The 14,303-nt window shown below is 32.9% G+C and overlaps 1 protein-coding gene across 7 annotated transcripts in view; it reads left to right on the plus strand.

Annotated features, from left to right (window-relative positions):
* The window catches only part of ANKS1B (ankyrin repeat and sterile alpha motif domain containing 1B), an 831,972-nt gene that overhangs the window by 96,444 nt on the left and 721,225 nt on the right, over positions 1-14,303 (plus strand). For 6 of the 7 annotated variants that reach the window (XM_006914572.2, XM_025048663.1, XM_025048664.1 and 3 more), the window contains exon 3: positions 8,997-9,153. The exons of the other annotated variant lie outside the window; for it this stretch is intronic. In XM_006914572.2, coding sequence (XP_006914634.1) covers positions 8,997-9,153 — 157 coding nt within the window. The remainder of the gene's footprint in view (positions 1-8,996; positions 9,154-14,303) is intronic. 7 annotated transcript variants of the gene reach the window in all.

Below are 14,303 nucleotides of genomic sequence, written 5' to 3' on the forward strand. Positions count from 1 at the left end.
CCTAACAACCTCTTCATTTCCAGTGTTTTAGCTAGGCAACCTAAAGATTTAGTTGCAGAGTCAAAGTATGAGGTGGCCTCTGAATGATTCAGATGTTCTGTCCTTCCCCATCAGATGAAAAGTGACCCTTTTCATGTGTCTCTCCCTCCTATCTCTTTTTCCTTTGCTCTAATGGTTCAAGCTGGTCTTCCCAAATCTGGATCATTTCACTGCACTTGAGTTTTTCAGATGTGGTAATTACTGCCTAAAAAATGCTGGTTACCTTTTCCTTTCCCACCTAACATTTCCTTTATTTTGTGAATTGAGACACAAGGGACTTGGTCATACTTGATCATTTTTTATTGTCTTAAAGTTCTCACACAAGAAACTTATCATTTTGTCATTATTTATCACTATGACTTCCTTTTTTCTTAAAACTTATCACATAAATATAACATCATTCTCTCTAGAGAATCATCTGAGTTGTATAAAATATCAAAAACTTAATCTTTCATCACTCGAATTCTTAGTATCAGAATTCCCAAATTATATTTCTTTTATTCCAGTCCCTATTCTATATTATGTCATCTAACTTAGAACCCTTTTATTTTGCCAGGTCTTTTTCAACTATATTGCTATACTTCTGTAGAGTGCAAAATGTGTCCAGATCCTTATCATCCTAATGTTTTAAACGAATTACTTTTTTTTCCCCCTGCTTTATACCTGCGTCATCAAGAATGAAGCCAAATTAAATCAGCCCAGGGTATACAATACTTATGGCTTCTTTGGCCATCTTAAATTTGGATTCAGGAGACATTCCAGTGGGGAAAACAAGCAATCAAATAATGGACAGACGATCTTGGACCTGACCTTTTGACCTCTGCTACCTTTCTTCTTCTATCTCAGCTTGGCATGATAAGCACGTCTCAAAATAAGGTTGCCCCAAAATGAATTAGGCTTCATATTCCTCCTTGATTTTCAATATTTAGTCAGTGTCATTGATTTATACATAATGGCCTATGAAGTTCTAATCATTGAGATATTTCCCTGTGGCCCACTTCATAATTTTTAGTTTCTATTGGCAATATACAAGTGAAGATGATTTAAGTGAATTGAATAGCAGTCATTAAGATCATCATAAAAAGATGGGGATTTTACTAGATATCTTTTAAGATCTCTTTAATTGCAGATATTCTCTGAGATTTATATATCTCTGCTTTGCTTATCTGAAGATCTCTTATCTTTTTAATGCTTTTTAGAAAGATTTTACTCAGTGTCATTCTATAGGCATTGGAAAAAGAAAAATTTTAATCCTATCTCCCCATCTCTGCTAGTTATGTGACCTCGAGCCATTTAATTAACCTCTCTAGGCCTCAGTCCAATGTACTGAATACATAGGCTGGATATTTTTCCTTATTTCTTCCAATTTTAATATTTTATAATATACTGTTTTGGTATTATTTGTGGCTCTGTTATGTACTATGATGCTACAACTCTGAAATTTGGATTTTCATCTAGAGTATAAAATTTCTTTACTTTAAATTATTTAAATTACTCATGGACTTTTAAAATTAGAGGTCATTTATTCTACCCTGCCCTCTTCACTTCCTTCATTTTATAGATGGAGAAACAAGGCCATTCTGGATAAGTGACTTAGTGGACAGTTATTAAGGTGATGCCATGTCTAGAGCCTAAGTGTTTTAGTTCCATGTGTATGCTTTACCTATACTCTACTTTCACTCCCCTTAGTGGTTATATGCACATCAATTTCCTAAAGTCTTCCTGGCTTTTCTCTGCCACATTATGTATTTCTGGGCTGCCTCCCATTATCATCAAGTAGTGTGTTCACATGGAATACTAATTTTACTATTGGCTTAAGGAAAGCTATTTGAAGGAGAAAAAAAATGTCATAGAATATATCTCAGAGCCCAAGAAGAATGATTATTCTTTTCTTTGCCTTTGCTCTTCTCACTTAGCATAGGTAATGAACAATTGATCATGTTGTATTCTTTCCAAGTAAGCCTTAGCAGTCAACATAGAAGCACATTGTTTCCATGTTTGTTGCTATTGTTGTTGTAGCCATCAGCTCTAGATTGTTTCCATAAACATTATGATTTATAGGCTAAAGTCATTGGAATCATAGAACTAGAAGTAATGTTATGGAGTCCTGTAGTTTATTCTTTTGCTTTGAACACAGGCTTTTTCCCTACCTCCAACATGGAATCTAAAGCCTTCATACTGCATATTAAACTCGTTTCCCCTTATTTTGTATGTTTTATTTGGAACACATTTTTATCAACACTAGTTAATTCACAAATGGAACAGCATTTTGTACTTAAAAAACAGTATTTTATAACAAACTATTCATCTTCACTTAGCCACATCAGGACACAATAGAAAATGTACTCTATTGGTGATTTCCTGGGTCATTTGTAATTACAGATTAGAAAATTATTACCTTTAGATGATAGAAAAATCAGTCAGTAGAACACAACCCACTAGCAACAATTACAAATAAATTATTTCAATAGATAAGATTGAGACCTATATATTACTCTATTTTTCTTTTTTAAAATATGGAGAATTCATTGCCTCTCTTGGATTTCTACTACAAATTCGATTCTCTTAATTCTCTTCTGAATAGCAATTAGCTGGTGTGGGGGAGGAAGAAATTTTATTCTACCCTTCTAGGTTCTTCTGGCTTGTCTAAAAATCAAATCGACATGAGACAGATTATTAGTAAGAGAAAATAAACAAATTTAATTACATACATCATATGGGAACCACACAAACAGGAAATAATCAGAGACCTCACATACATGAGAGGTTCAAAGACAGAAAGTTAAAATGTGGTATATATTGCATTCTGAGCTAAGGATGAGGTAATGTGCCTAAGGCTTCAGAGGGAGGAAGGTCATTCACAGGATAAGAGCCTATGTTCAGTAGTTAGAAGTTTGCCCTGCCCTTTGGATAGGTCATAAAAAGTTACTTCCGGTAATAATTCCTATTATGGAGAAGTTCCCTAATTTGAATTCTTTAAGGGAAAGGCAAAAGTTTCTCTTGAGCCCCCAGGGTCTCTTTTGTCTTCAGCTCAAAATAATCCACATGCCAAAGGAGCACACCTTGGGGAGGCCTGTTCTGAACCCCTTTACTGGCCACCTGGCTTGCTTGTCTTTCTTTCTGCCTCTTCTCTCTTCTTCTCTCTCTCCTTTCCTTCCTTCTTTCCCTTTCTCTTTCTTTTATTTTCCTTTGCTTTTCTTTCCTTTTCTCTTTTTAAATAATAATATTATTGTTTCCTATAAGGTTTTTCTAAACCCATGTTTTCATATTTCATTTCAAACCGCCTCTTTTTATCAAATTGCTCCTTTTTTTCTTCTTGAGTTTTTTATTTAAACTATATTGGTATACTGTGATTCTGGATGCTGTTTTGAAAAATGTCGGTGCTAAATTGTTATCATATCTTTGAAATATATATGTTCTTTGATATGTATGGGATTAAAATATTTTCTATTCTTCTCATTCTTTTAATATTTGATGCTTGAATCTAGACTGTCATTCAGATTATATCTCAAATTGGATCTAGAGTCCAGATAGTAAGCTATCTATACTTTTAATTTGCTTTTTCTTAGGCTTGCTAATGAAAGAAGGGTACTTCTCCCCAGAATTTGTATAGTCTGAAGTTGCTGTTCGAATAACCTAGAAAGATCTTTGGCTTGATTGCTTCTTTCCTGGATAAGGATATTAACAAGCTAAAATTTGGCTTTTTTCCCTCTAGAAATCTACAAGAATGAATTTAACATTTAAAGGAGCTCCAGTTAGAAAGCAGAGTGTATTGTCTTAATGTCTTTTGACCTGTAAAACATGTTGGCCACTTTATTCACATTAAAGAGAAGTAAAATCTTCACAAAAATATGAAATCAAAAAAGGCTTCAAGAATTTGAGAATTTCATTAGTTTGTTGATGTTACATCCATATGAAGATGATTTGCATTTATTTAAAAGTTCTTTGGACTACCAACAAGCAAGAGTGGATGGAACGAAATAAATGTCTTTGGTTATGATTTAATTATAGGGAAACTGTATAAAAAAGTTTAAACATTGAACTTTCCCAATTTCATTTTGCTCAGAATGTATACCGAAACTTCTTTAAAAAAACATTTCATATTAATTAGAAGTATATATCGATTAGAAAATGAAACAAATTAAATATAGTAGCAAAAATCAATACTTTTAGAATTTCCATTTTACCCAAACTTTCATACATTAGCCTCAAGCTGCACAAGGTTGCAATGATTTAAACTGGATTGTTATTAAATTTATTTGATATGTGTTTAGCTCCTGGGAAATGGATTTATTTTTCCTATGATCCCATTAACCACATTTATTTTAGGATTTTAAATTATTTCTCACTTATCAAATCCTGCATATAAGAAAGAATGCCATTTTACATTTAAGATAAATAGGGATTACTTCTCTGCTTGCTATTCTATAGACATTGTCACTGTAGCTTAATAGTTCATGCCAGGTAACTAAGCACAGTCAACATGTTTATTTGTTGATACCTCTAGAAGATATGAGGTTCAACTTAAATGAAAATAGAAAATAATAATACTGATTTGGTATGATCCTAGTGTTAACTATTCCTCTAGTTTAGATATTATAGAAAGTACTTGAAATTTAATTTGTTCTTAATGACTCTGGATGAAAAAGTCCAATTTAACACATATTACTTATAATGTACATGGATACATCAGAAGAGAGATAAATGACAATTTGTTGATTAATATTTTATTTATGATTCAGTAAGACTAACAGGTACTTATTTGATTAGAGATATAACTTTATCATTCACAAATATGTTTTCACATTAGAAATCCAAACCAAGCCAGTTCATTAGCTGATATCTCTGAATAAGATGACAAGCTCAACTTGAATAAAAATTTAAAAATAAATTTGAAATAATAAAGCGAATTAATTTTTTAAAAACAAATGAAAATAATAGTATTACATTAGGATCTTAGCATTCACCAAAGGCCATTTCACAAACATATATATTATTCTTTTCTGATTTAGATATTAAATGGTGGGCACAGGGTGGGCAAGTTTTTTCTTTTTCCCTTCTAGCTTATTTGGCTGCTCTAATAATTAAATGAATACAAAACAGTTAAACAGGGACAAAAACAAATTTAATTACATATGTACAGGAGCCCAACAAAAATATAAAATCTGAAAAGCAGCCAGGAAATCGGGGCTTATATAGCATCTTGAGCTGAGTAAGGGATTAGGGATTTGGGGACACAAAAGGAAGGAAGGCCATTCACAGGAAAGTGAGTGATGTTTGGAAAACAAAGGTTGCCCTGTTACACAGATAAAGTTTCTTGGGCAAAAATGTATCTCTGGTAGTAGCTATCTTTTGGGTAGTCAGTTTTTTCGCTATATCATAAATCTTGATAAATAACGAATTCATATTATGTACATTATTAGAAAATGCCAATAATTTAGCCAAAGAACAAATGAAATCCTGAATGTTTGAGTGAGAGTGAAGACAAATAAGATTGATAATCTCGTTACACTTTCCCCTTTCCCCTTTGAAAGGAAATGGTTTTAGAAGTTTCAGAATATATTTTTATTTGCTTAGGCATTGAGAAATAAAATTAAAACCTTTCGTATGATTATCTTTCCCTGGTATATAAATTTTAAAAAGGCTATTTTGTCAAAGGATAAATTCTACATTCCAGATTCAGCTATTTAACTGTGCTTCCTTTGGTATTATTTTATCTTTTATTTAAATGCTGAAATATTTCAGTTAAAAAATGTCACTGAGATTACTCAACATTGCAGCAGCCTGCCTTGAGAATAGTGCTTGATTTTATACAATTTTATAGTCATATATGTTTCTCATTTGATTCAAACCACAACCCTCTAAGACTGGCAGCAAGATGTGAGATCTAAATTTTATTTTAACAATATTTGGAAGACAGACAAAAGTTATTTGATTTGCCCAAGGTAAGCAAGTTTAGTAAGTGGTAGAGAGTTGGAACTTCAGATCATGTCTTTTAATTTTTAGCTTCTTTCACTATTCACAGGTATTAAATCCTTTTTAACTCATCATAGTTATTTATTCCAGAATTGGAGACCTTATATAATAACTCTTACATAGCTGAGAGATGAAGAGAGGTATATAAACTGAACAACCTTCAAGTGTCCTTCTGATTTTTACGTTCTTTTTTGCAAAGGGTGATTTGCTGGAAGCATTCTTACTTATTAAAGTATTTCAGTTTTACTTGGGGCACGAACTAATATTTTTATAGTGCTTTACTGTCTTTCAAGTGGCTTCTCTTCTGTGATCTCATTTAAAAATCTTACTAGTCTTGACCAGTAGATATTATTATTATTATTACTACTATACAGAAAAGAAAAAGAACAATATGACTAAATAATTTTTTTAGGGTCACATCATTAGGTAGTTTGTATAGCTGGGACTCAAATTCCAAATTTTCTAAATACAGATCTTATAAAATCATAGTGGTTTTTAAAAAGGATGTTAAAATGAGATTTATTCTTATAATCTCTGAAATCTTATTGATAGAAAATTTAGGACTCCTTGAAACTTTCTAAATATTTTTATAACATAGTTGTGATTATGTCATCATGGTTTCATACACTTATCAATTAAATCAAGTTTTCCAAGGGTGGGGAAGGAAAAATAATTTTCCCTCTACCCTTCCAGGTTCTTGGCTAAGGCTCCCCTCTCTCTTCTCTTTAATAAAAAGACACATTAACAGAAGAAAAAACAAAACAAAACAAAACAAAACAGAAGCTTAATAACATGTATACCTCCTGTATAGATGGTAGAGACCTGGGAAAACTGAGTAACTCCCCCCAAAGGCCCAAACCATCACCTTAAATACTATTTCCAGCTAAAGACAAAAGAAGGTGTTGGGGTAGGGAAGTTGGGGTGGGGGAAGTCAGTTATGGGTGGTTATCAGAAAAAGCACAGGAAACAAGGTATGGGGTTGTTATGCAGATTTAAGTTTCTGCCTTCTCCATGGATAAGAATTTCTAGAGATTAAGGACATCTTTCTCCTGATACACAGAGGGAGATAACCTTTATAAAAAGAGATTTATCTTTTAAATATAAATGTCTCTTATTTAAAAAGTGTAACTTCTCAGTTTTCAGAAATTTTTTTCCCCCTATATCATAAAAAATAGTCGAGCCTAAAATAATCCTTTTGCCAAGAAGGCATGTTTTGGGGTGGCACATTCTGCTCCCTTTCACAAGTTTAGGCCACATTCTGGGCAATGTATTTTATGATTTACTCTAATTTCATATTCGATTGTATTTATTTTTTGGTGGTGTCTGGGAGGGAGAAATGCTTTTCTATGCTTCTGGGTTCTTTCAAATCAATATGAGACAGGTAATAATAAGAAAAGATAACCAAATTTAATTATATGCCTATGTATGGGAATCTCACATACATGAGAGTCAGAGACCCCACATACATGAGAGGTTCAGAGACAGACAGGTAAAATGAGGTATGTATGACATCCTGAGCTAAGGATGAAGTTTGGCACCTGAAGCTTCAGAAGGGAGGGGGAACATACAGATGGATAAGAAGAGCAGATGTTCAGTAATTAGATATTTGTCCTGCTATGTAGATAGGCCAAAAAAGTTATATCTAATAATAACTCTTAATATGGGCAAGGCCCATGATTTAAATTCTTCTAGGTAGTTAAGTGATGGGGCAGAGGGCATAAGTTTCTCTTGAGCCCACAGGATCTTGACTGCCTTTTGCTCAAAGTAATTCACAAACCACAAAACCACATGTTTGGGTGACTGGTTCTAAACTCACACAATGGGCTAGCAGAGTTCTAATTTAACGTCTATTAAAACTTCCTCTACCTTTTCTCATTCGCTACTTCCATTAACTTCTGAATATTTAAACAGCTCTTTGTGTTACATTCATTCATTCATTGTTGATTTGTTACATATAAGAAACAACTTTAGAATATATTAAAATTATATGTATGTATGTGTGTATTTGCATATCTAAGATTTCATTTAATGAATTAATAGAATTTGCTTTTTAAATGCATCCAAATGAAAATTTTTTTTTGTTTAGAATGACAGTTTTTGATTGTTACAAATATCAATATAATGTCTACTAATAATTTTTAATTAATTTCTCCCGAGGTTGAGTATTGTGGTTCAGAATTTTTACTTTGAAAACCTGTTGGGGATTGACTACAAAATCCTGTAGGTAGGATACACTGAGTATGCACTAAAATTGCATGGGTAGTCGAATTTGTCTCATAAATGAATTTCTCTTTTGAAATAATTTTTTAGGCTTGGGAGGAGAAAGGTGAAGGAGTGCAGAAGTAAGAACATTACAGATTCAAAGTGTGTTGTGCTGAAAAGTTTTTAAACTTTTTTTTTAACCTTGAGCTTGTACTGCAGGAAGCTTGTAAGGGTCTCTTTCCTATTGTGCTGTCTGCGTTCTCTTTTATATGCATCTTCAATTTCTTATTCCAATTCTCAATAGGAATGATGTATAAACTCCCTAAATGTCTCTTTGTAGTATAACTTTTTTTTTTTTAAATAAACAAGAAGTTTGTACCTCGACTTTTCCTTCAGGCTGAATCTCAGGCATGAGCTATCTGAAAATAGCTTCTTTAAAAAAAATGGGAAGAGGTACGTTTGCTTTACTTAATTCAGTTAATGAAATTAGACAATTTTGCCCACATGAATTCTCTTAAGTAGTTTCATTGGTTAGTCAGTGCTCTCTGTAGGTATGTGTGGTGGTGGTGGTTTTCCAGGTGAGTAAAATAGGCAAATATTGAATAAGCAGGCTTTTAAACCCAATTTTATGTCTTAGTACCTTGAATGATTACTCTAAATTGCCAGCCAATATCTAGTATTCCTTTAGAATTATCTGTTTAATAAAATCTGTATTGTTCAGCGTATTTTCTTTTCTGTTATATGTCTTATTCTTTTACTTTTTTTTTTTTCCTTCTTAGGGACATAGTTCTCAAACTTCTTCAGTATGAGGCATCAACAAATGTAGCAGACAACAAAGGTTATTTTCCTATTCACCTGGCTGCCTGGAAAGGAGATGTGGAAATTGTGAAGATTCTTATTCATCATGGACCATCACATTCCCGAGTCAATGAACAGGTGCACTTGTCAAATGTTTGCTTATGCTATAATTTTTCTAGAGTTTTGCGAAGGCAGAGCCACATTGAAAATTTGACCACGTCTGTCTTTACTCTGCCAGAAACCTTTCCACTGCTGAATTTCCCAAAGGAAAATTTGAAAAATTTTTTGGCGTTTTTATATAGTGTGAAGGTAGTAAGCATTTGTAAAGATAGTTGTTAAGAAGAAAATCCCATATAACGGTAGTTATATTTTATAGTTGCTGAATGTTTAAAGATAGAACAGAATTCACATTTGTAATGCTAATTAGAGATTTCTTTAATAAAATTTTAAATACTAAAAGAATGATGATAGTTATCCTTTGTCTAATGCTTTACCATTTACCTAGCACTTTCACAGTAAATAAAATTTTGTGAATCAAAATGAAATACAGTATATATAGTTGCTAGTTACATATTACATTAAAAATTTCTTATATATATAAAGTCAAAATATTTGCAAGTATATAATTTGCATATTACACATAAAAGATATTAAAAAAAGAATGCCATTGTTAGTATTCTAAATATATACGACCACAAATTCCAGAAAGTGAACTAAGATCCCCTAATCGGTATGATAACAAACATCTTGAGCTCTGCATGCCCCCTACTGTTCCCATTTTGTAAAACTGTATTTGAAAACCAGCATGCAGTCCAACAGTTGAATTACAACCATGGCATTAAGCTGTAGTTTGGCAGTTGTCCAATATCAATGCAAGGAGGTTACTCTAGGGCAAGCACATCTAATAAGGTATAATTAGCATATTGTTCAAATAGATATAGACTTTGCAGGCCTTTGGCTGAAATTCAGACTATACAGTAAAAAGAACACTAGCGCTAGCTATAACAGAAAAGGAAAGACAAATATTTTTTTCCCCCCAACAAAATGCAGTTGTAGAAAGAACTAATCAAGAAATGTGTTTTATTAATTGGAAAAGTATCTTATTAATACTTTTCACAATAAAAACTTCTGTTTACAGGTTACAAAATGCAGAATATTTTTTATGAGAATGCACTTATAAATTTGATCTTTAAAAAGTAACAGATACGGCTATCTTTATCAGCGGATCATGCTAAAGGGAAATTTAGGAGGATGCTGTTCTTCAGAAAACCAAAAATTGAAAGATCATTTGTGGTATGAGCCACCTGGTGGTTATTCTTAAAACTGTCTGAATGCTCCAAAGCAAACCTGAAATAATAAGATGGAAAAACATTTAAGGTTTTAAACACAAAGATGTTAGTTTTACAAATAAATATTTTTAAAAATATAATGAAAATAAGAAAAAAACACCTCTAATTTATATTTGAAAGTTGAATATTTTAAATAGCATATAACTTTAACGATGGTATGTTTTAAAGAGAAATGCTTGTTTTCTGAGATGTTGAACAGATCAGTTAAAATATAAAAAAAGTCCTTTTTAGGGAGATTGGAAATCAAAATTCTTTTCTCACTTCTATTGCTTTGTATTGTGGTTTTCTATTGAAAATCCTGAGATTCTTAAAACCATGCTTTCAGTATTTTTTGTTTGTTATTATGTATATAGTCCCTTAGTGCTGACATAGTTCTCTCATTCACTGTCATTTCTCCTAAAAGTTTCTGACCTGGGAATTTTATTTTCCTAAGTAACTTTTGATTTTAGCTTTAATCCCCCACCCCTAGTTAATTATAAATCTTTATATATTTATGTAAGAGAGCTATTTAAGCTACTAAAGGAGTGAAAATGATAATTAACATTAAGATATAAGATAGCCAGGTATCATGCTAAGTACTTTCACCTGTAATATGTTATTTAATTAATTCTCACAACCCCCTGAAGTGATATCGCTCCCATTTTATAGAGGAGAAATCAGTCTCAGTAAAACTAAATGACTTGTCTAAGGCCGCACATTATTGGGTGAGTAAAACTGAGGCTTGGACTCAGCTCTCTCTAATTCCAGATCCCTCCACAATAGCACCTTGGTATTGTCATCCTAAATCCTGTCACTTATGGAGGGTTTACTATATGCCAGACATTGTGCAAAGTACTTCATCTACATTATTTTACTAAGTGCCGCTGCAGTCTGATGAGGTAGGTATTGTTCCTACTTTGTGTATGGGGAAGCCACCTTAAAGAGATTATCTAACTTGTCCATGATATAGCTGCTACTAAGAAATGCAACCAGATTTGAACCCAGGTTTTTTCTGATCCGAAGCCCAAGCTTTTAATCACTAATACTCCAGGTTATGATGTTAAAATTATGCATAAATGTCAGGACTTGATTCTGATTTCTGAAAATTATCTTTGGTTTCTAATATCATTTTTTTTTTAAACTAAAAAATAAAAGTACATTTTGGTATTTAAAGTTTATAAAGCATTTTCCTATATTTTATCTCTTTTGATTTATAAGCTATACTCTAAGGTTTATAGGGAGGGTAATATTCTAAATTCACACATATGATAAGTTCAAAGAGATTGAGCAATTTACTGTTGCTAATAACCACATATTAGCACTTCAATCTAGGTCATCATTCTATACTGTCCTTGAATTAGAAGTCAGTTTAGAGTGAAAGAAGATTAAAAACAAAGTGAACTTTGCCTGGATTGTGGTTATTTTAATTGCCACATCTTTCCCATCATTTGTCAAAGGATGTTATTATTTCCTTTCTTGGATGTTATGTTTGTTTTTAATTTATATTTCTCTGTATATTCATCTATTCCACCTTTCACATTCCATCCTTTTTTTTTTTCTCTTTATTTTAATATCAGGGCAAAACCAGAGGAACCTTATCTCCTTAGTATATTCCCTTGTCATTTACCAAAACTTGAACCCAACTAGTGTTATTTCCATTAGTTTTATTTTCAAGCAAGATCTTTTGGTAAATAGCTTTCGTTAGTCAGTTTCATTCTGCCACCCATTGTCTGGAAGTGCCCTGATTTTTCAGAGAACACCCATTTGGTAAAAAGGAAGGAATTAAAAAACTTTAAAGAATGTTCATGGTAGACATACTAGCAATTATTAATCAGTGCTTATTCACAGTTTATTTATTTCAAATTAAATTTTATTAGATCACTAGTGAGCATGGACACAGGTATACAATCGTGCCTTTTATAAAGGTGTCACAGTTGTGGTTTTCACTTATGTGACAATCCAAGGACATGTCGATCATGGATAAACGTATGAACATTTTCTCCTGAGTAAGTCTGGAATGATTGAAATAATTTTTCTTGAGATCTGAACAATTATTGTTAAAAAAAAGTTTCAATTTTGCACTTATAATTTCCTAGGCTAAGGCCTCTGCAAAAGTAGAGAGGTCTTTGAGGAATCATTATTTTATGATTGGCTTTTCTTTTTCTCAAAGAGGTGCTGCGTTGAAAAATGAGATTGAATCTCTCTCTGGGCAAGGGGAAATTTGCAGGAGGCATATTTCGAAATCATATTTTCATGGTATAGAGTAATAAGATTGGTTTTCTTATCAGGCTTATAAAACTTAACCAGGTAAGAAAATCAGGGAGCATAAACCTGTATGTGGTCGGTGTCTGTGTGGAAGTAGACTCAAGCAACACATTCAAACTAAGAACAGGAATGACTGTGCCCAAAATGATGGAAGAAACACCTCCAGCTGGATTCTCCGTCATCAGGTCTTAATTTTTCATTGACGAGTAGCTTTTTTCCTCTGGGTTTGGCCTTCGAATGCCATCTTCTGATTTGAAAGGTAAAGCAGTGAAAAGCCTTCCCTGGTGCTCATTTGAATTGATTTTTTAAAATTACTTTCTTGCTACTCCTCTTTTTAGATTTTCAAACCCTCCCTCTACTCTCAACTTATCTATATTCTTCAGCCGGAGCAAGGCTGAGTTACCTTCTGGAATATTAAGATTTGTTTGTCTTTTTCTTCTGGTCAGAACAGCTACCTAAACAGCTACTTCCTATTCCAACACAGTTGGTGTTCTTTTGGGCAAAATCTATAGAAATTCTGCTTTCAGATCACTAATTTCCTATTCTTCTTCTTTGGCAATATAGCACCCATGGCAGGAGATGTGATATAACGGAGGGAGCATGAGTGGGTTTTGGATTCTGACAGATACAGGTTCTAAAATATCCGGATTCTGCCTAAGCATGTAATTTAACTTTTCAGCATTTTAGTTTCCTCATCCATGAAATAAAGATGAATACCAATCTTGTAGAATCTTTTGTAAGAGTTAAATGAGATCATGTCTGTGAAGTTTTTAAACAACCCGCAAATGGTAGTACTAGTAATAGTCGTTAATTGTGTAAGACAGTTTTAAGGTACCTACTTTGGGTCTAGGGTACCAAGTTTAAATCCGGGCCCCAACACTAAATGGCTGTCTAATTGAAGGACAGTTATCCAACTACTCAATGCCTCAATTTCCTCGTCTGTAAAATGGGAACAGTGATAATAATGTTATCTATCTCATAGTGAGGATTAAATGAGTAAACATATATAAAAGATGACTGCGCCTGGTACATAGTGTTAGCTGTGATGATGACTCTGATGATGGCAGCCCCCCTTTCTCTCTAGAACCCTCATTCAGGATCATTTTATTTTTATTACTAAATTTTTAAATTTACGTTTCTCTTGACTGACCCTTCTACCTCCTGATATAGTCATACCCGACCTATCTACACCAACTGCCCAAATGTTTTGAAAGGTCTATATGCCTTGCAACTGGATTCAGTTTTCTCCATTATAACATTTGTTTTACCCTGCTAAATTTCTAGGAAAATCTCCCTGATTTTCGACAGAAACACTTATATGCTGCCTATGTAGTACTGTGATATTCCTTGTAACTTGTCTGGGAGTGGGTCTAGGTCTGCCTTTCAATCTGTAATTATGTTTCAGAAAGATACTGTTTAATCTTAGGGTGCCAGTATTTCTTCATTCTCTTATACAGAAAATAGAATGAAACTTAATTTGGGATACCTTTCTATAAATCTTTAACTATCGAGAATTACTAACTTGTCTGTCTTTTGGAAAGCCAGTCTGTTAAAAATGTGTTATAATTATTATTAATCTCTCTCATTAATAAACATCATAGAGTTGTGATGCACAGTACAGATAACACTGACTATCTGGGCCCAGCAGGGCTACTGACTAACGTGGCTAAATCACTTATCACTCTTGGAAACTGG

The sequence above is a fragment of the Pteropus alecto genome, unplaced genomic scaffold, assembly GCF_000325575.1.
Source record: "Pteropus alecto unplaced genomic scaffold, ASM32557v1 scaffold94, whole genome shotgun sequence".
NCBI lineage: Eukaryota > Metazoa > Chordata > Mammalia > Chiroptera > Pteropodidae > Pteropus > Pteropus alecto.